This window comes from Clarias gariepinus, chromosome 6, assembly GCF_024256425.1.
Source record: "Clarias gariepinus isolate MV-2021 ecotype Netherlands chromosome 6, CGAR_prim_01v2, whole genome shotgun sequence".
Lineage (NCBI taxonomy): Eukaryota > Metazoa > Chordata > Actinopteri > Siluriformes > Clariidae > Clarias > Clarias gariepinus.
The window spans coordinates 12,066,526-12,088,080 of NC_071105.1; the positions used below are offsets into that span (position 1 = coordinate 12,066,526).

At 35.2% G+C, this 21,555-nt stretch overlaps 1 protein-coding gene across 4 annotated transcripts; it reads right to left on the reverse strand.

The window, feature by feature from the left end:
- Positions 1-1,322: 1,322 nt before the first annotated feature.
- pde6d (phosphodiesterase 6D, cGMP-specific, rod, delta) lies at positions 1,323-7,530 on the reverse strand. 4 transcript variants are annotated; one of them, XM_053497741.1, is made up of 6 exons: positions 6,922-7,315; positions 5,659-5,708; positions 4,274-4,362; positions 3,826-3,951; positions 3,419-3,524; positions 1,323-2,147 (listed from the first exon to the last, which is right to left on the reverse strand). In XM_053497741.1, the coding sequence occupies exons 3-6, from the start codon at positions 4,353-4,355 to the stop codon at positions 2,066-2,068; spliced, it is 396 nt and encodes a 131-aa protein (XP_053353716.1). In that variant the 5' UTR covers positions 4,356-4,362; positions 5,659-5,708; positions 6,922-7,315; the 3' UTR covers positions 1,323-2,065. The 4 variants fall into 4 exon arrangements, with proteins under 4 accessions (XP_053353716.1, XP_053353714.1, XP_053353712.1 ...); XM_053497739.1 differs by lacking the exon at positions 6,922-7,315 and adding an exon at positions 5,833-6,510; XM_053497737.1 differs by lacking the exons at positions 5,659-5,708; positions 6,922-7,315 and adding an exon at positions 7,322-7,530.
- Between the last annotated feature and the right edge of the window lie 14,025 nt (positions 7,531-21,555).

Below are 21,555 nucleotides of genomic sequence, written 5' to 3' on the forward strand. Positions count from 1 at the left end.
GATAAAGCGGTATAGAAGATGAGTGAGTGAGTGAGTGAGTGAGTGAGTTCTCCAGGACCAGGATTAGGAACCTGTGGAATAAACTGCACTGTTTCTCCTTCATATATACAGTATGTGTGATCAGTTAAGACATTTGGAGATGATGTAGAGCTGCATTAGTTTGTCTGGTGTTTCACACAGGAGGACGCATATAAGGAAAGACTGTAATAAATTAATACGAATATCCAACACAGATTCTAAACACCTCCATAGACCGTAATTTAAGCTCGGCACTGTAGTCCTATATGCTAGTTTAAAGCACCAGTGCTACAGTGTGACTTAGTAGCTAATTCTTCGCTTTTAAAAAAATATATAATTCTCTTAACGTTATCAAATATACTCAGGTTATCTGAACATATCCGTAAAATCAAATGTTTCCGGTAAAACATAATTTCAAAGTGTAAGTTACTCACGTTTGGCTCTTTATTCGCCATGCTTTCCCACTGTAGTTTTCCCAAGGTCGGCACCTGACAACTTCCGCATGCACGGAGGATTCTGGGATATGTAGTTTATTGCTTTGAGTTTCACACAGTTACGTCACACTCAAGGTCCTTAAGGGACACAAACTCAGTTTTGTCGAGATTAAGTGTTTGTAACTTTGTAACACACTGAATCCATCTTAACAAGGCCTTGTTTAGGAGATGATTAACTAAATTAGGTGTTTAACAAGGAACTCATGCACATGCTAGTCTTCAGGATCTATCTATCTATCTACAATATGTGATCCATAAGGCTTGTTATTGCATGGTTTCTTACCATTGTAGTGGCACTATAGCCTCACACTGCAAGGATTGATGGTCCGATACTAACCTAGGATGAATCTACCTGTGCTTGGTGGGTTTCCTCCAGAAATGCAGATTAATGTGTGCGCGCGCATGCTTGTTTCCATTGCAAGGCTGGATGGGAAAGGGGTCCAGTTTGATTAAGAGCTTTGTCTGTGTAGCATTCTTGTTCTCCTCATTTTCCTACCATCTTCCAGAAACATGTCCATAAACAGTCCAGCTATGCTAAACTGCCCCTAGATGCAAATGTGAGAATGTGTGTGTAGGGTCCTAAGATGAATAGACCGGAGATTTATCTTTGTCTCACTCTCAGCGTTACCTGGGTTGGCCTCAGGATCTGCTATAACCATGTACTTACTTAAGATGAATAGTTTTACGTGGGTGAATTTTAATGTCTGTGTATTGTTCTTGAATAAACTGTTATAATAAGTTAATACAAACTGCAATGCCATATCCCCCTCAGACATAATCACTGATCAGATCCACAAACCGAGACATTCATTAATATACAACATTTCATTGCTTTTAATAAAGATGATCAAATAGACAAACAGTGAGACAATTTGTAATGAATAGCTGCTCTGAGCATCCTGGGCTAGAAAGATTTATTATAATAAATCTGGTAGGCCAGGTTACACAGAGTAGTTTGTTTTACACAGATTTATTCCCCCCCAGATGGAAGAGCTAATACAGCTGGTACTGATAGTCGTATAGGAATATACCCATTTAAAAACAACAACAGCGGAGACAAATGAAAAAGGCATCACTTAATGATATCAAGTTTTAAACCCATAATTACATAATGTATTTAAACACTGCCTATCTTACAAGTTAAAAAAAAAAAACAATGATATTAGCAACCACACAAACTGGCAGCAAATATTTAAAAACAGAATGCATGGAAGCAGTATACAGTGCAGGATGAAATTAAAATTTTAAAAGGATAAGAGAAGGGGGGGGCGGGGGGGGAGTACAAATAAAACAATTTACAATGTCAGGTTGAGATGAGCATCCCTGGCCTTGTTTCCAAGTCTTTATCCGTCATTAAACTGGTGTGACTGTTTAACCTGAAATTTAGTTTGCTCGACTTGTTTCCTTTAGTGCCGTTGTCATGGTGCCACGGAAATACTCATTAAGCAGAGTCTCATCTGGCCAAAAAAAAAAAAAAAAAAAAAAAAAACACCTCGAGCGATATGTGCATCCTTTTGAATGACAGAATTCCCAAAAAGGAGAGGCTCCATATTTCAGACATAGAAAAGTCGTACTCGAGAGGTACTGACGTGAAGCTCGTCATCGTAAAATTTTGTCTCTATGACAACATTTCCACTGCAAAAACAAAGGGAAAAAAAGTTAATATTTTGAAACATCTGCAAAGACCATGGAAAGAAGCATCTAAAAAACCCTGCATGGCCAAAAGGATTACATACTCAAAGCTTTAATTGACTACCTTTAGCCATGATTGTGGTGCACAGTGTGGTGGTAAAGTCATGTGTAAAAATTATTCCTCATGCTTCCAGAACCATACTTTTATAATGTGAATCCTGGAATATGCCTGTGCCGTCAGGGTAAAAAAAGCTCCATTGGTGTGATAATCAGGTGATTCAGTACATTCAGGTCATTAGCTCACTTAATAACATTGTCTAGACCTGAGTAACTGAAGCAACCCCAGATCATCACACTGCCCTGAGAGGCTTGTACAATGGGCACAATGCATGATGGGTGCATCACTTCATGAGCTTCTCTTCTAATCCTGATGCACTCGTCGCTCTGAAAAAGGGTCAATCTGGATTCATCAGACCAGATGACCTTTTTCCATTGCTCCAAATTCCAATTTTTAATGATCCCCAACAAATGTAAGTGTTTGTTTGTCCTGATGAGTCTTACCAACAATTAGTTTTCTTACGGTTACACAGCTGTTTAGTTCTAATCATGTAAGTTCTTAATACATTGTATGCCTACGGAAATGCTTTTACTTTCACCACTAACCATAGCTGTGATTTTTACCATGAATTTCTTACTGTATCTAATGTATCTATACTAAGCATTTAAGTGATCTACATCCATTATTTTCTTCTGCTTCAGCAGTCCTTACAGGTTTAATAGTGTGTTGGACAGCTCTTAAAGCAATTCCAGCAATTTCAAATTTCCCTAATTGATTTTTGGTGAGTGATGCAGGCCAATGATTTCAAATTCAAATTTTATTTGTCACATACACAGTCATACACAGTACGATATGCAGTGAAATGCTTAGACAACTGCCCATGACCTAAAAAAAGGATTTTATTAGGAAATAAATATGAAAAAGAAAATTGAAGTAAATTTAACTAGCAAAGAATTAAATATCGGTACAATACAAAATATACAATATAAGAAAAATATAAGAAAAATAAGAAAAACCTAGCTGTATAATATAGAAAATATAGAATTTATGGAATTTTTGTGTAGAAATTAAGTTGAAAATAAATAGAAATGTAATTTGACCTTTCTTAAGTGGTGACTTTTTTGGCCAGGCATTATACAATAATTTTTTTAATGAACCTACTAGAGATATCTTATTAAACTATAAAGTCCTATGAAAATAAGTAAATGAGGCTTACGTTAACACATTAGCAGGCATCATCTGTGACTCAGGTGCTGCTTCTATCAAGGACTGCCACGTGTTTGTAGAATTCGGGATCACAAAGCCAAATTCGAAAAACCACTCTAATGAGGAAAAGAGGGATAAATATTCAAGGTAAGACACGAAAAATGTACCGATATAGATAATAAATGAAATAATAATTGTTATAATAAACCATCAACTTAAATCTTGATGTAGGCTTGATTTGTTCATGCAGTATAATAATAAAGTAGCATATTCAAATACTCTATCACATTAAAATGATGTAGCAGAGAACACGTTTTACATAAAATAGTAAACCAGAACTTGTGTGGTTTTATAATTGCTGTTTTTGTCTAAGCTGAAACACAAGTAGAAGATAGATAAAAACAATAAGATGCCAACCTTCAAGACACTGGCCTTTAAAGAGAACTTTCTGCTCCAGGCGAAACTTTTCCAGCTTTTCTGATGAGGAGAAATTAAGCTCTCTGGAGACAGCTTTACATTTGAGGATCTTTTTGGGAACTCGAGCTAGAAGAGATGAGAGAGACAGTCCAAAATGGATGCTTAGCCTGTAAATTAAAATGGGGTAAAAATAGAGGGGGTCCACTGGGAATCGCAACCCAGTTTTAAATGTATTTTCTTTTTCCTCCTAAACTTAAACCAAAGTAAAACCAAAAGCCAATGAACTGTCAAAGCTTAATAAAGCAATAATTATAATAATAATGATAATCATCACAATAAAATAAATAAATTCTACACAGTATTATAATAGTAAAACTGTGAATAAATCAATTACTAATAAAGTATGTGACTTCTCAGGTTCAGTGTTACAGCCTAAAAGGTTTCATACCTTCATGTTCTACACCAGGAACAGAGAGATCTTCAGTTCCCTGCCAGAGAACTTTCCCCGTCTCTGCGTCCCTTAGGTTCATCCAGTTTCTGCAGAGAAGTTAAAGCTAAAGAACTCAAAATGTGTTGTTCGGTGAAGACCATGTTATATTATTAATTACCATTACACAACATGACCTCATGTTGAATTGATGAGATTTGTACCCTGAATTTACTCACTCCCTAAAATGATCACCAAACATGAGAAAGCAAATAACTTTAAATAAGTCTTCCTGAAGTAAAAGACATTAGATCAATGGCATGTCACAATCTACCATGCTTCATGTCAGGGACATCTGACCCCTCCATCATTAGACCACCTGCGTGTCACTCACTGCCCTCTCCATGAGACACACAGGCGCAGTGGGCTGAGTGTGTCAATGCCAGGCCACAACACCGCCCTGGAAACCAACCACCAAAGGACCTATGGCTAACAAATAGGACATTTACAAACCCGTTCCATATAGCTTTATTTTTATTTTTAGCTTTGCTAGTGAGCACTTTGAAATTCATGTAAAGTTGGCTCAAAATTTGTTTTTAAAGAACATTTCTTTTAAAGAACATCACTTAGTTAAAAAACAAACAAAAAAATTCTTTATACTCATCACTTTTGAATTGAAATACTTAATGACTTCCTTAACACATGCTTAAACTTTGCGCAAAATTATAGGGCACTATTAATAGCCTGTGAGAACATCCCAAATTTCTTTGTGTGTAAAAATGGCATAAAGATGCTAAAATGCAGAACTGATTAAAAGGACGGCTCTGCTGCTAGCAGGCTAGGCCATCGTGTTGGAGATTAGTGCTCGTGGTGACAGGTGTCTGTGGGATCACACCTGCTGAGATACAGCAGTGATGCACAGTGAGTGCCGCAGGGGAGGGAGCCTTTTACTTGCAAACAATGACACAGTCAAGGTAATTAGTCCCTGGGTGACACTGCTTTCATGGAAGTAGCATACATTTTTTAAAAGAAGTGACCTACTGGTTTAAATCATTGGCATTTCTGATTTAACAGTTACGCAGGTGAATGAGGTGTTGACAGAAAAATAAAGGATTCAAGACTTTGCCTGGTTAGTTACAGATACATGCAATATCCTTTTAGATGTTTGGTCCTAAATTGGGTCAAAATAAATAAATAAATAATTCTGTTTTTATAGGCAACCCAGTCATCTCCTGTGTTTCAGCTGCTCTCAAATTATTCAGATATCTTTTAATTAAGAAACTAACTTGTTTTATTACAAATGCTGAAAATATTCAATGAATGAGAAAAAAAAAAAAAATCACAGGAAGTTCTGTATCTTTATGTAGCTTCTACCCTCATGCTACTTGGAACTTCTCTAAGGATACATTCCATTTACTCCTGGGGCTCATGGTCGGAGAAACACAGCTGCACAACACTTCAGACACATAATAGAGCAAACAAACACATCCTCGTAACTTTATGAACCTCCATACATGAGGCCTGAGCTTTTATAGAATAGAATGGCCAAAATGTCTAGTTTCAATAATAACATACTTTACCGTATGTTCATCATAGTGAACTCAATGTTATGCAATGAACAGATGATCCAAGAAACACAGGGAATAACCCTCCACATGTTTTAGAGCTTTTCATAAATATCCCAAAGGATAAAAGTTAACTCTAATCAGAACTTGCTTCCTTCCAAATAATTGAAACGAGTATCTATATATACTTAAAATAAAATTTACGATATTAATGACTTAAAGTAAACAGGACAACAGAATGTTAAGCGACACACACACAAGCCAGCGAGGAACATAAGGCAACAAATCCCTGTCCTTGCATTGAAGGATTTAAGAATTACGAGACTGAGGAAGGTCACACGCACAAGACATGAAATGGAACATTGGGAAAACTATTAGATAAAAACAATGGTGTACTGAACATATCAAAGCTTCACTAATAAATGTACAGTATATTAGTTTCTCAGGTCAATAACAGGACAAAATCAGGATCATGTGCGCCTTGTGTTATGTAAAGCCATGAACAGTAATATTTCCTGGATCATGTTTTATCCAGGAACTTCTTAATGACTGATCACTGGATTTAGATGAACCACGGCAGAAAACTAATTAGTTAACAAGACTATTTTAAAGAACAATATGACAAACTTAAAAACTTGACACATTTTGAGTAATCAATTAAATACTTTGTGTGTTTATATGCTGTATCTTTAATATGTAACGTAGAAATGTGCATATAGTGCATCTTAAAAAAATATATATTACATTTTTTAAGAATAAAAAAATATATACCTATTTTTAGAGTAAAGATAAAGGTGCAAAAAGTAAGTAAGTAAGGTTAAAGCTAAACATCAGTGACAAGGACATTTAAAAACAAGAATCATTTTAGTATAAAATATAATTAATAACATATAATAGATTGTAAGTCACTATCGACATGCATATACATATAACTACTGTATCACCAGGTATTAAGTTAAATCACAGTTTAGCTAGAGTTAGGGCGAATATTGAAGGAATATTAGCCTACTTAAAGAGAAAAGCGGTTTGGTTTAGCTGGTTAGCTAACAATAGACCTTTAGATGCAAAAGAACTTAAAGTGCAAATAAAATAAAAATCACAAACCCGCAGGCACAAGAGGCAGGGATGCAGGATGCGTTGATGGTGACCCATCATTAAGAGTTAGCTAGCTTCACAATACACATTAACTCATTAATTACACACGTTACTAATATGCCTAGTCTGGCAAACTAAATAACTAGGTATTCTGTTTTATACACAAATGTCTAATTTACTCCATGTTTTAAAAAGTTTAGCTGTCTAAGATAGACAAAGCCATTCATTTAAGCTAACTGGTACCGCTAACAGATAGAGGCTACATTCCAAACGGCTCCCTGTTAGTGATCTAGTTCACTACATGACCTCTAGAATGCTGTTATTTCACGTCCTATGTACTGCCCTCAAAAGCAGACTAGACAGCCGTTTGGGATTCAGCCCAAGCCTGGACCACAAGTTTAAAGGATACAGTTTAAAGCCCTTCAGAATCTCCTTTGCTCGGTCTTCAGCCGAAGACATATTTTTAAAAAAACAGTCCGCGTTGGTCAATTAAAAAAAACTAAATCCTTTCTTTAAAATAATATAAAATAATTTACCCAGTCGGATATAACACTTTTTAATCTACAGCGCTGCGTTAATCTGAACAGGGATCGACTCGAACGTTCTTCTCAACCTACTGTAAATAGATCCTCCGTTTGAGATTGACAGCTGAATCACCCAAACATATGAAGGCCTGTGTAAGCACTTGTCCATTGATCGTCAAGAGGCGGGACTAGGGGCGGGTTGCGGTTGACAAGGGACGCGTCACCGATGGCAACTGAAAGGTCGTTCGGATGCAAACTACGGCAAGTCGTATGGGACAACAACAAATGTTATTCTCTCGCTAACAAAGTTGGTACCCCTGACTGCTCAAGTCCTTTCCCACAGACATCTTTTTTTTATTATTATTTTTTTTAATCCCAACACATAAACACACCTGAACTAGATTTTACAGGCCTTAAAAGTTTGGAGTGTGAAGACACATATTTCAGTAAAGATACACTATGTGGACAACATATTTGGCCAAATCTTAAAATTATCGAATTTAATACATTTCAATCAGACCCCATATTCCCTTCAATCAGACCCCTTATGCTATGCTTCCAACTTTGTGGCTAGAGTTTGGAGAAGGTCCTTTTTCTATTCCGAAATGACTGTGCTCCAGTACACAAAGCGTGGACTATAAAGACATGGTTTGATGAGTTTGGTATGGAAGAACTTGACCAGCTAACAAAGAGCCCTAACATCAACCCCATCAAGCAACTTTTGGGATGAACTGGAACAGAGATTTAAAAGCCAGGCCTTCTCGTCCAACATCAGTGCTTAACCTAAAAAAAATATCTACAGAATAAATGGGCATTTAATGGGCATAAATGGGCATTTGAGTTCCCATAAAAACCACTTCAAAATCTTGTGGACAGACTTCCAAGAAGAGTGGACACAACAACAAATGTAGAATATAAATAATGGACAATAGTTCAATAAGGTTCCATTGCTCGTTAGGTGAATGCTCTTAAATAGTTTTACAGTAAAAATAATGTTAGTGTATTCACTTTTTACTGTATTACTACAGTGGTGTTAAAGGCCTTGGATATTGTAGGCTACAGTATCCAAGTATTTTTTTTTAGGCGTTAATTTCTTTCAGAGAGTGTTATCTTGATCTGTAATTACACAATATGTCCACAGAAGGGTGCTAGGTTACAAGAGAAGATAGACAGATTCACAATTTTTATAATCAAGCCCTTATATCTTCATTATCATGTGGTACAAGTTAATGTAAGATCACATTTGTGTCACAATTTCCAAATTTTGCTTCGGTACACTATCAAAATGCATTAAGAAATAAATCAATCAAGATGTGATTTTAGCTTTCTTTCTGTGTTGAGTTTTCACCTTTGAGATACATTACCAGACCGATACTGCAGCAGCCTTCAGTTTCTGCTTGTTTGTGGGTTTTTCTGCCTTCAGTCATTGAAAAGCATTCCATTACTTTGCCTTTAATTGCTTTTGTTGTATGTTTTTGGTCATTATGCATCTATACTGCCATCTCTTCATCTCTTTTGCTCTCTCCTCTTCTGCTCTCTCCTCTCGCTCTCTCTCCCTCTCTCCTTTTTTCTCTACCTATCTCTCTGTCGAGCTATACATGTTGCTCCTGAGCTGCCAGTGATCCACCTCCTCTGCCCTCTGGACCTGTCTAATTCGTCCTGGAGTCCTGCTTCTGGTTGGAGATCTTGTCGCATAGTTTTCCCGTGTGGTCTGCCTGGGATGCGTGTGGTGACTGGGGATGGTTCCACTTTTCCACGAAGACGGTCCTGTCCTCGACTAATGCAGACAGCTGTTCTTCGAGGACCTGTGACTTCAGTCGCTCAATAGCTTAGGACTGGAATTTCCTTCAGTCTACCTTAGCCTCCAGGAACAAACTGGACTCCATTTAATTTAACACATCTCCTGTTATACTAAACTTCCAGTCTCACATGCAGATCAATCCTTGCTATCCGTTTTCACCCAAATGAGGATGGGTTCCCTGTTGAGTCTGGTTCCTCTCAAGGTTTCTTCCTATTACCATCTCAGAAAGTTTTTCCTTGCCACTGTCGCTGTCGTCCTCGACTTGCTCTTCAGGGACAATCTTATCATTTTGATTCATACACATTCACATTTCATACAAACTTAAATAATTCTTTTAATTGTGTACAGCTGCTTTGCGACAATGTCAATTGTTAAAAGCGCAATACAAATTAAATTTAATTGAATTGAATACTGTGAAGACTGTCTTATACGTTTTGCATCATTTATCTAAATGTAAGCATTAAATGTAGCTCTAGCAGTCATATCATTAGTAAACCCCAGTGACACAGTTCCATCAACAGTCATACTGCAACATGCTTTACATATGTTTGACAGATGATGGTATTCTTCACTTGCATCAATGCCTATTTGGACAGTACTTAATTCCCTATTAGGAATTCCCACAAACAGCTACCAAATCCAAATTCAACACACAGATAAAATTTTAAATTCCTGCAAGCAGTCCACACATAATAGCTATCATGCTGATCGTCATTCAACTGTCCAATTATTTTTGGCCTGTGAAAATTAAGACCCTTTGTTTTAAAAAATGGTTGTAAACTCCTTTAACCAAAATAAAAAAAAAAAAAAGTTTATTGTTTAGTCACATCTTGATGGCTTCATTTCATATGCACTGTGGTGTTTTACAGAGGAACAAAAATGTAATTGTCCAAATACCTGACTATATATGGGATAACTAATAAAGAGAGCATAAAACTGGTGCACAAACACAGGAAGTAATTACAGACAACAGCAATGTAATAATGATAATAATGATAATAAAAAACATATAATGTTGAAAAAAAAAAGCAGTGACGCTGCCCTCTTGTGGCCGAGGTGGAGATTGTCAATGATGGATGGAACAACGGTATCTTGAAAACTGAGGGAATAAGAATAAGAATTTTAAACCAGAGACCTATAATGAGAAAAGATAAGGGAAAATGAGACGTATAGTCAGGTGAGAGTGGCTTACTGTGGGGATTATTATTTTTTAACCATTGTAATATGAGTTTACTTTCAATTTCAATATGTTTAATTAACTGGTCACTTAAATGAAATAGATTAATAAAAAATAACTATGTCAAATTCAAACCCACTGAATCTGAACTTGCTATCACTTTAACCTCCTTATGTGAAACTCCACACAGGAACTAAACCAGCCTCAGAAGGGACCGTGTTTGCCATGTTCAAAACAAGTAACGTGTGTCCAATTTTTGGCTGAGATCTTTTATCAATGATAGGGAAAATAAATCCATCACATACCCAAAACAATAAGAAATAGAGTGTTTCATTATGGTGGCCAGTTTGTTTGTGAAAATGATTTCTCATGCTCTCAGAACCACAGTTTGAGTCCTGGAATATACCCATACCATAAGGGAAAAAAAACTCCAATGATGTGATAACCTGGTTATTCAGTACAGTAAGTCTCGAGTTACGAACATTTGAGTTATGAACAGTGTTGGGAGTAAAGCATTACATTACTTTTTTGATGTAACGAGTAATCTAACGCATTAGGTCTGCCATTTAAGTAGTTATTTAGTTGTATTTTCAAAAAAGTAATCTGTTATTCAGACAATTTATGTAATCCGTGAGACAGACAGCAGTGATTCCGTTAGTGTGTGTGTGTTTGTGTTAAGGTCGTCCTACAAGCCCTGCCCCCACCCCGATAACCCGCCCCCCTCTGTTATTCCTGCTGTTAGTAGTTAACAGATTATGGGCCAAACTTCGCTGATTGATGATGATAGAGTAATTAAAAAAGTCTTGAATAAAAAAAAACATGCATGAGGAATCACAAAGGAGTTTTAATTTTTTGCAATGGAAAAGTACTTTGACTAGTTACTTTCATCAGAAATTAACGCTGTAATGTAACTGATTACTTTTTAATGACAGTAATTTTTTTTATGTAATTAGCTATCCCAACACTGGTTATAAATTTCCACAGATGCGAACAGTCTGTGATCTATTATCTATAAACATTCGTAGATGCGAACAAATTGCAGAAGTAGCTAATATGTATTTTACAAAAATAGATACTGCAGTGCATCAGATACCAATATTTACAATTATAAAAGTATAATAGGGGTAGCTCAGTGGATAAGGCATTGGATTTCGGTTTGAAAGATCCCAGGTTCAAACCCCACAACCACCTAGTTGTCCCTGTTGGGCCCTTAAGCAAGGCCCTTAACCCTCAACTGCTCAAATGTATAATGAGATAAAAATGTAAGTCGCTCTGGATAAGAGCGTCTCCTAAATGTAAATATTTTCAGTGTGTACGTATAAAATGTCCCTATTGTATGTGTGCTCGTGTTGGAGAGAAATGAGTCGGTTTCAATGAATCTAATAATCTAATCCCTCTAAGAGCCATGAGATTTGTCTTTTGACATTGTTTAAGAAAGGAGAATCAAAAGCTTTTAAGTATTTGCTTACTTAAATCTAAATGGCAAACATTGTATTTTTTTGCCAGACTAATATTATTGAATCTTATGTGTAACGCAAAATTTGTTCTAGTGCTAGATTATTTTGCCTCTTTCTCCATATCCACCTTGCATCGACTAGGTATTGCAGTACGTCCAGATATGTTGCAGCCTCTTTGGTGGCTTTTAATGATAAGATAAGAAAGTTCAAGTTAAGGCACTGCCAAGCTGCCACTGCTTCATGGAGGCAATGATTGACCCTGTGCTCTGACCCCATCTTCCTAACATGACTGAGTTGTTTCCATCCATTTCCTGTTAGAAACCTGTGTATACAGTAGGTGCTGTGTATATACTGTATTACCATTTGTGGTAGGACTTCCGGTCAACTGAATTGTTTATTTTTATCATAAAATAGATGCACCGTTAAATTAAAGGTCTAAATAGGTTTCTACCAATTCACGCTCAATTAACAATCCAAAAATCTGTAAAAAAAAAAAATATATATATATATCCTATTTGAGTGGTTAAAAGTGAAACAACAGCTTAACAAATCTCTTTGTGCCAGTTGTATTAAACAATGCAGAGGACAGTACACAGAAATACAGTCAGTCCTAATACATTCTCCATGAAATCATGTTATATTCAACATGGTGCTGAGATTATTGTGCATTATTGTACAACTTGTGCTTAAGCAGTGATTTTTGTCTATGCTATTGTATATTAAGACAATTCTCATGTCTCAATTTGCCAAGTTCTATTAAATTTCTGTGGGGTAAAAAGCCTATTCATGAAAGCAGAAAACTAACAATTTAAATTAAAAAAGCCTTTATTTAAGAGTTCAGAACTAGGTGAAAGGAGAAATGAAAAATGCATTGAGGATTTCTTTTTTAAATAACCTTAACTTTTTTTCTTAAAAACTATAAGACATCCATTACTACAGAACATTGCTAAGTTATCTACACAACTATTTTTTAATGTTTACTTAGTTAGTTAGTTAGGTAGGTAGGTAGGTAGGTAGGTAGGTAAATAGGTTGGTTGGGTGGGTAGGTAGATAGGCACTTTATTGATCCCAAAGAAAATTTCACATAACCAGCAGCAATAGAGACAATAACACAAAGACAGGTTGTACTGTAGATGTCATAACACTTACATATATGTCGTTATACACATGGTAATGTGAGAACTGACCAGACATTACCAGTGCAATGTTAGGTACAAAAAAAAAAAAAAAAAAAACACAAGATATATAAGAAGCATATAAATAAAGTCTATAAATCACAGGTTAAAACAAGAATAAGAGAAATGAAGTTAATTACAGCGCAACACTTATGTGCAATTTCCTGTATGCTAAACAAAAAGCAACCACTGGCTTATAGGAAGATTTAGAGCATGTTTATGTTTTAGTTTACTTTTATCAACTAAAGAAAAAAATGTTGTTACTGTCTATGTGTGTCTTTCATTATTTATTAGACATATTAGAGCTTAGCATACTGTGTTCACTGTGTCCACATTAGCCATAAAAAAACACATATTGCATTATACCACAGACAAATGAAACATGATTTTATGTCTCTGGAGTTTCTGTCATAGTGTTATAAACATAATAAAGTTTTATTAAATTAAGCAAAATACTGTGTTGTCTAAAACCATCTTTAATTCAGCAGTTTGGGGGCAGAAGTTTTCTGTAAAGTCAAATTCATGAATAGCAAGAGAACCATTGTTTGGCCCTTAAGCAATTCTACAAATGTGACCAGTAGAGTGATAATTTCTTTGGAATTACAATATACTGTATTTATACCGAAAATAAAGCATAACAGAATCAGGAAACAAAAGTTTGCTTTAGGCTACAATTTTAGAGAATGCAATAAATGCATGAGCTTTAACAAAGTTTGCTTCTATGTAAGGCATTTCTTCTTGAGTACAGAGATATTACAAGTTTTTTTTAATTTCCTTATCACTTCCTCATGTACAGTATATCTATTTGATTGTTCAGGATGGGGTGAGGGGAATTTAACTTTCTTATCAACTATGCTTTTTGCACTCATGTTACTCTATGGCCTCTATTATCATTTATACGTATGTGCATTTTAGCCTGCCTAGTCTATACCAAATCTGCAAAAGTTTTCAACATCTGCACACAATTTCAGGTATCTATTTGTGCCATTTTTACAGAAAAAATTAATAATTACCAAAATATTCCTTTATCGCTAAAATCTCTGTACCTAGAGACATTGAATCCGCTAATGTTATTCGGAAATGGAGCTGCACAGGTAATGTACTGTGTGTGTGTGTGTGTGTGTGTGTGTTTATGTATGTGTGCGTTTATGTATGTATGTGTGTTTATGTATATTTGTGTGTGTGTGTGTGTGTGTGTGCGTGTGTGTGTGTGTGTTTGAGTGAGTGAGAGAGAGAGAGAGAGGGGGAAAATTGCATGTTGTAGCCAAACAAGACGGGGAGTAAGAAATTGGGAAATGAAGTAAAGCTCATTAAGACAGGGTGTTGCAGCTGGAAGATAAGCAGACTGTGACGGCTCTATTAAACAGCTCGTTACCTGGAGTTATCGAGCAGCAATGACAAGGAACACTAACTACAGCTATAGCCTAAAATGAGAGAATGTATGACTGTGGTGGAGCCTGCAAAAATATTGACTAGAAAAAAATAATCAGTAAAACTATTAAAATAGAAGAATATTTGTTTGCATCAGATTTTTTATTTTTTATTTTTTATTATTATTATTTAAAATATATACAGTATATATAATCTAAAATGATCCTTAGGCCATCATGATTTATTTTTTTTGTTTGCTAGCTTCCAAAACAGCTGGAATGACTCCTATGTTGTAAACTTAATTTTATATCACAAAAAAATGTTAACGTATCAAAATATTTAAATTATGGGCAGCATTTCTGGTCAAGTAAAATATTTATGTTAAACAAAATAAACAATAAAAAAATACTGGTAAAAATGGGAATTTGTAATTAAGTATAAATTGAATTACACAAAGCCAGATTTTATAATTTTTTTTTGTAACAGAATTTTTTCCTTAGAAAGCAACTAATCTGCTGAGTACATTCAAGCACATTCTGTTTTCTCCAGCCTCTTCCCATTATCCATGTCGGCTAAATTTCACAATATTCTAGTTCATTGAAATTAGTGTAATTTCTAATTACATGTGTTTCTTTACCTTTCTTTATGTTTTGCATGTGTTTGGCTGAATACTTTGTTTCATGGGTGGTAGTGAATTTGTCTCTTGGTGTAGGTGTGTAATGTATGGATCAAGGGCCAGTGTTCAGAACCAGGTTCAATCCAAGTCGAGCTCATTTAACTTTTTAAACAACAAATGCCATGTGTCAGCTGTGATCTTGTATTTATGTTGACTATTTTTTTACCCATAATATAGAATTTTTTATTGGTATTTATGTTAGAAATTTCTTTAAGTTTGCTTAAGCATCCATAATAATCTAAGTAATAATAATAATAATAATAATAATGCATCATTATTTTATAAAATCTTTATCTTTATTTTTTGTGCTCTAGTTTAATGTCTTACGTATTTTGGTGTGACATTGAACCCTAACATAGTAGGTGACAGCATAGTTTGTACAATGTTAGTAGTACAAAGGCCAGTGGGAAGAAGTAATTATTGGATGGTTCAAGTTGGAAACGTTTAGAATTTTTTCTACCACTCTGGTTCAGGTGGTTGATATAAGGGAGATAGAAATTATATTACAGGTAAACTGTGTTATATATGGATTAAAGGCAAATAAATTAAAACATGAGTAAGTGATACCTGATGTACATTAGGGATAGTTTGCTAAAGATCAGTTCTGATGTAATGTTAATTTCACAGTGCCAATGCACTTTAACATTAAGTAGCTGCTTTATAACATTAACATCTGTGATTGATCATTCTGAACCATTATTATTATCAGTCACAACAATTAACAAGAATAAAATTGTATATGCATACTTGAATATGCAGGCAAAATTGCCCATAGTGTGGGTGAGTGTGTGAGTTTTTGCCCTGTGATAGATTGGCACCCTGTCCAGGGTGTAGCCTGCCTTGTGCCCTAAGTTCCCTGGGATAGTTTCCAGGACTCTTGTGACCCCATACACAGGATTAGCAGTATAGAGAATAAATGAGTGAGTCAGTGAGTGGCCTTCGAGTGTGTGAGTGAGTGATTGAGTAATAAGATAATATCAATAATAAAATAATATTTGCTATTCATGGTACATTCTCATTAGGAGTTGAGAATCCTAGAATCGTCTCTGGAATTGATAAAAAACTCTCTCTATCTTTTCATCTCTATCTAAAATTCCCCGTAATGATATTCTCTTTGGAAATAACACTTTTCTCTTACCACATCTTATGACAATAGCATAAGAAGAACAGAGTAATTAAAAAATTCATACAGTCTCTTATAAAGTCACCTTGAGAATGTTTTTATTCCTGCCTTTATTAAACACTGCAAATCTTCAATACATTATTAAAGGAATCCATTGTTTCTGTGGCCAGCTTCTTTATTTTACAACATGAACTGTTCAAAGAATCAAAAGTTCAATATGGTTTGGAGGAAGGCACTTCAATGCTCTGAGATTTTAGAAACATATTTAGTGACTCCTGAAAAAAAATCAAAAGGATAACTAATAAACTGGACAATGAAAATAACTATAAAAACCTAATAAGATCAATGATCAAATTGTGATTGATATAAATATTTTGATTGAATGTCGAGTTTCTTTTTTTGGACAGGATTAGGGCTAATAAGCATAATGGCTCTTTAAAACTAACGACTAACAAAATAAATTTACAGTAGCTAGACTAAAACAGCTCATAGTGAATATGCACAGTGTGTCTACAGTATTGATAGTGAACATTTTCAGTAACATGGAGAACAAGAAACTGTAATGAACTGTGTTATTCAAGCTCAACTGCATCTGTCAGTTTTCCTCTTGAACGTGAATTATATCATCATCTGGTAATCAGCTGTTGCTTAATGGAAAAGGACGCTTCTCTCCATAACACAGACATGTTGATTTTTTCCAAGGATCCTTTTCTGCTTGAGTGAATTTTATAATAATAATAATTATTATTTTTTTAATCAGCTCCTAAAATTCCATTATGGTGGCTACGATCCCACAAATCTCATTTCCCTTCTCCCTCTCATTGCTCTGTGTAAACTCTCTGTAACATTTTTGATCAAGTGGGTGTCTCATTTAACTTTTCACATGACTTTCCAGACAATAAAAAAGAGCAGTTAGATTGTAATGGCACACCTACTATACATCTTGCATGCACATGATTTATTATGTTTTTAGCAACTATGCTTCAATCTTTCTTATGATTCTTAAATGACATCAAATGTCTTGAGCTTTCAGACCCGTGGCGATTAGCAGGACAACCAGTTGTTCATAATCTCCTCCCTAGCCTGGAAATGGTATTCCTGGCAACTCCAAACCATCTGGCAACATCTGTATGTGCAGCATTGTCTAAATAGGCCTTAAGAGTGTTTAAACAAAATGCACAGTCAGAATGGTTTCCTTACTTTTAACTGCAATACATTTCTGCTGGAGTAAATTTGTCACATGTCCCTTAATGCAATGCGAGTTAGATTGTTACAATAAAGTAATGCTCTTTATTCTTAATTTAACAGGGCAAACTAAATTATATTAGGCCTATTAAACAAAAATAGGTACAAAATAAGTACAAATTTCTGTATAATCTTTTATAGTGCAATGTTTCTTTTGGCCATGAGTATATTATTACTGTTATTATGAATCCATGTTCTTTCAGTTATGGTACTCTCCAAGCTGAACATCATTCGGCTGTTTTGTTGTCCAGTAATGGTGAAAATGGCCATAATGGTTTTGAAAGCAAAACTAAACTAAAAATAACTCTAAAAGGAGGGTAAGGAGGTAGGTAATGGAGGCTCCTATCTTTCAGATGTTCCTAAGTTCAATAGTCAGACGAACAGGACACCCTCTTCTCTGTGAAGCTCAGCTAATGCTATAAATTAGACCAATATCTACATACACTTAAAGCCTAGTTCCTCTATATATTATCTGCATTATTCAAATAATCCTTATTTTTCCTTTAACTTGCACATGTCATTGTCAAGAGATGTTGCATTATATATGGTTGCATTATCTTTCTTTCAGTTTTTCCTGTTCCCATCAACTTTAAGGAACACATGATATTCCTTATTTGTTTTCTCCATTTTCTAAAATATTTTTTACAGTGTACACAACCTTCCCAAATTTCCATCAACTTCGGCATATAGAGTATTTTCTCATCTTGTACCATAAATTGCATCATCTTCAAAAGCTGATGGATACAAGTCAGCAACATTACAATCCATTCCCTTCAAGTAAAGTTTTTATGTCCATCTGCAAGCAAGGTGTTTAATGAGAACCAATAGGATAAGTGTGTGCTGGTATACCAGTATGATGATAAATATACTGTACATACGTACTAATCTGGATCTAATGATCGTAAAAGGTAAACTGATAATGTTATGCTATAGCTGTATGAATATGTCACTACAAGATTATGTCCAGATGTCTTCCAACATCTCTCTTAAAACTGAACATAAGTTTCATTTATTAGCGTTCACACATAATTTTGCAAATAAATTGTGCAGAAATGTAATTAATCGGGTTATTTTTGTGTGCAACGATGTCTATACAGTATATTTAGAAATATTCCTGACCATGTATATGCAGAAGCCCCTAGTGGAACATAATGTAATTGCATGTAAACTGATTATGATTAAATGCCATCTGACAGGTTGTCAATAATGTCAGAAATATTAACACTACATGTTAATTATGGTGCATATAAAAAGGTGTATCAAAAGACTGATGGGTATTTTTCTTAAGGATTTTGAACACACAAGCAGAGCAATTTAGCACGTGTAGGATTTATAAATATCCATTTTATACAGCTGTGCATGAATAAATGTGATAAATGCCATTTTTCTAGCGTGTACTAGGTGTTCTGTTGCACACAACCATAGATCCAGTGTTCTCAGGATAGGTTGCTTATACATCATGACTCTAACTGGAGGAAAACAAATGTACACCTATCGTTAAATGAAACAAGACAGGTGAAAGCTGTGGCATCTTGGATGATTAACATATATCATTTAATATGTCAGTCTTTAACTGAATTAATCATTTCATTTGTTCACAATTGCAAATTTAATGACATTGACAGAATGTAAACAATAAGGAAAGCATGTTCTGTGATGCACTGAAGATGTCTCATGGAGTCCAATCCATTTACTGTCCGCTGTGTTTTGGGAATGTTTTATGTCTGACCACCTGCTGTTCCTGTCTTTGCTCCTGGCAGGACATAACAGAGACAGATGTACAGTGCCAGTGTGAATTACAGCCAAGGCTTTGGACATCTTTATCAGCACTCTGTGTTTGTGTGTGATCCAACATGCAATATAATAATGACCTTACATGGTTTTATCCTGAGCAGGGCTGTAGTGATTTATCAGAAGTATGTTTCCGAACATTGCTCCGTTAGTTAAGGGAGACTGAGCATGACTTCTGAATCCTGTGCACAAGAGAAACTAAAATAATTTGAAGTGTGTAGATGAGCATTAAGTATGTTGTCAATAAAAGGTCAAAAAAGTGAAGAGGGAGTTGTGTGTGCCAGGAGTGCAGTCTTAATCCAGTTCTAAGTAGGAGACAGATAAAGGTCACAGAGGAGCCACAGTGTAAAGACGTCAACTATTAATGCCATAGTTTGCTCTAAGGATTAATCTGATTAATACTGGACACTGTTAAAAACTTTTAACTCAATTCAATTCAATTAAATTTTATTTGTATAGCGCTTTTAACAATTGTCATAGTCGCAAAGCAGCTTTACACAATCAAAGAATTATTTAAGTCTGTATGGAATGTGTATGAATCAAAATAGTCAGATAGTCCCTGGTGAGCAAGCCGAGGTCAACAGTAGCAAGGAAAAACTCCCTGAGATGGTAATAGGAAGAAAGCTTGAGAGGAACCAGACTCAACAGGGAACCCATCCCCATTTGGGTGAAACAGAGAGCAGAGATTGATCTGCACTCATACAGTGTGTAAGGTGGCAACCAGTTAAGTATAACAGTTGATGGTAATTAATGTTAATATGGAGTCCAGGTAGTTATTGGAGACTTAGGTAGACTTGTAGGAAATTCCAGTCCTGAACTATCGAACTGTTAAGTCCTCAGAGAAACAGCTGTTAACACCAGTCGAGGTCAAAACCATCGTCATGGTAGAGTGAAACTATCCCCAGACGCATCCCAAAGAGACACATGGGGCATCTATGTGACGAGATTTCCAACCAGAAGCGGGGCACCAGGATGGGTCAGACAGGTCCGGAGGGCAGAGGAAGTCTGGATCACTGGCAGCTGGATCACTTTACTTAACTTACTATTCACTAAAACATAAGTTAAGTCTAAGACCAGTTTGCTTTTAGCTAATTTGAATCTGAGATATCTGAATATCCAGTCCACACCATTTCAATATTTTTTTCAAGCTGTTTTTCCAAGCTGTGGCATCCAACAATATATTTAATTTTAAAAAGACTGTCCTCTATGCATTGTGTGTTATGTGATGTGATGTAATTGCTTTTAATAAGTAAACATATTTTTGATAAATCTTTATTCATGTTGTAAAAGAATTTTTTTTTTAAGTAATGTTTTAATAAAATAGATGACAAATACATTTGTACTCTACTGTGAGTCTGGAAACTGTGTCAGGAAGTCTAACAGGATTTATTACAGAAATTGGATTATTTTAGCCATTTAAATACCCAGATGGATGAAGTCAGGTTGCAAGTAAGCTCCTTTTGATTGGTTAGGTTTTATGTAAATCTGTGTGGAGTACTGTAGGATTCAGGTTTAACATGAAATATGGTAAAATATACAGTGATTAGGAGTGCTCACGGTTTAACTACAGTGGCTGCTGAATGAAATTCATATGAGCGTTTTTACACTCTATGCAGATCCACTGCGAGGAACATGGTGTTTGGGGGAAATGCATTAAGCATGCATGGCAAAGTATCTCTATGCTGGATTTACTTTCTGCCTTCACAAGTGTTCTAAAATAGAGAAAAAAAAGGCTGGTTGATTTTCCTGGAAGACATCATGTATAATATATAAGCTTTAGGCAAGAGCATACATAATCCACATTATCAAAAATAAATAAATAAATAAATAAAAATCCCCATTAAACTAATTTATGATCATGTGGAACATTTTTATGGCTAAAATACGGGGAGTCAGCTAAAAAGCTTGGTTTCATTTCTCATTTTCAGGACCATGACTTTACGAGCTGTTTACAAAATTATGACACACTTTAATTTATCTTTGCATTGCTAACGAAGTTGTCTTGATTAAGGGAACAATCCACCTAAAGTAAGTGTTATTTACTATAATGATTATCAATGCAAGGTGTGCTTTACTTCAGTAAGAGTGTAACATTATCCTTGGATAGTTCAACATGGCCAAGATTATAATTCTATTACTGGTAGAGTGCAAGTTCTGTGGGATTTCACAACATTCTCTATAACATGTTTATGTGAATGTTTGTGAGACGTGTATGTTTATTTATTAGCATCAATGTGTTTGCATTTGTTGGAAACATATTAATTGTATAACTTATTGCATCATGTCCATTTATACTTATTTTT

Excerpts from the sequence above, each read along its gene's own strand:
- pde6d (XM_053497737.1), bottom strand. The coding sequence starts at position 7,371 with ATGTCTTCGGCTGAAGACCGAGCAAAGGAGATTCTGAAGGGCTTTAAA. Across the intron at positions 3,952-4,273 it reads TCCTGGTGTAGAACATGAAG|CTCGAGTTCCCAAAAAGATC; the intron begins GTATGAAACCTT and ends CATCTCTTCTAG. Across the intron at positions 3,525-3,825 it reads TAAAGGCCAGTGTCTTGAAG|AGTGGTTTTTCGAATTTGGC; the intron begins GTTGGCATCTTA and ends TTTCCTCATTAG.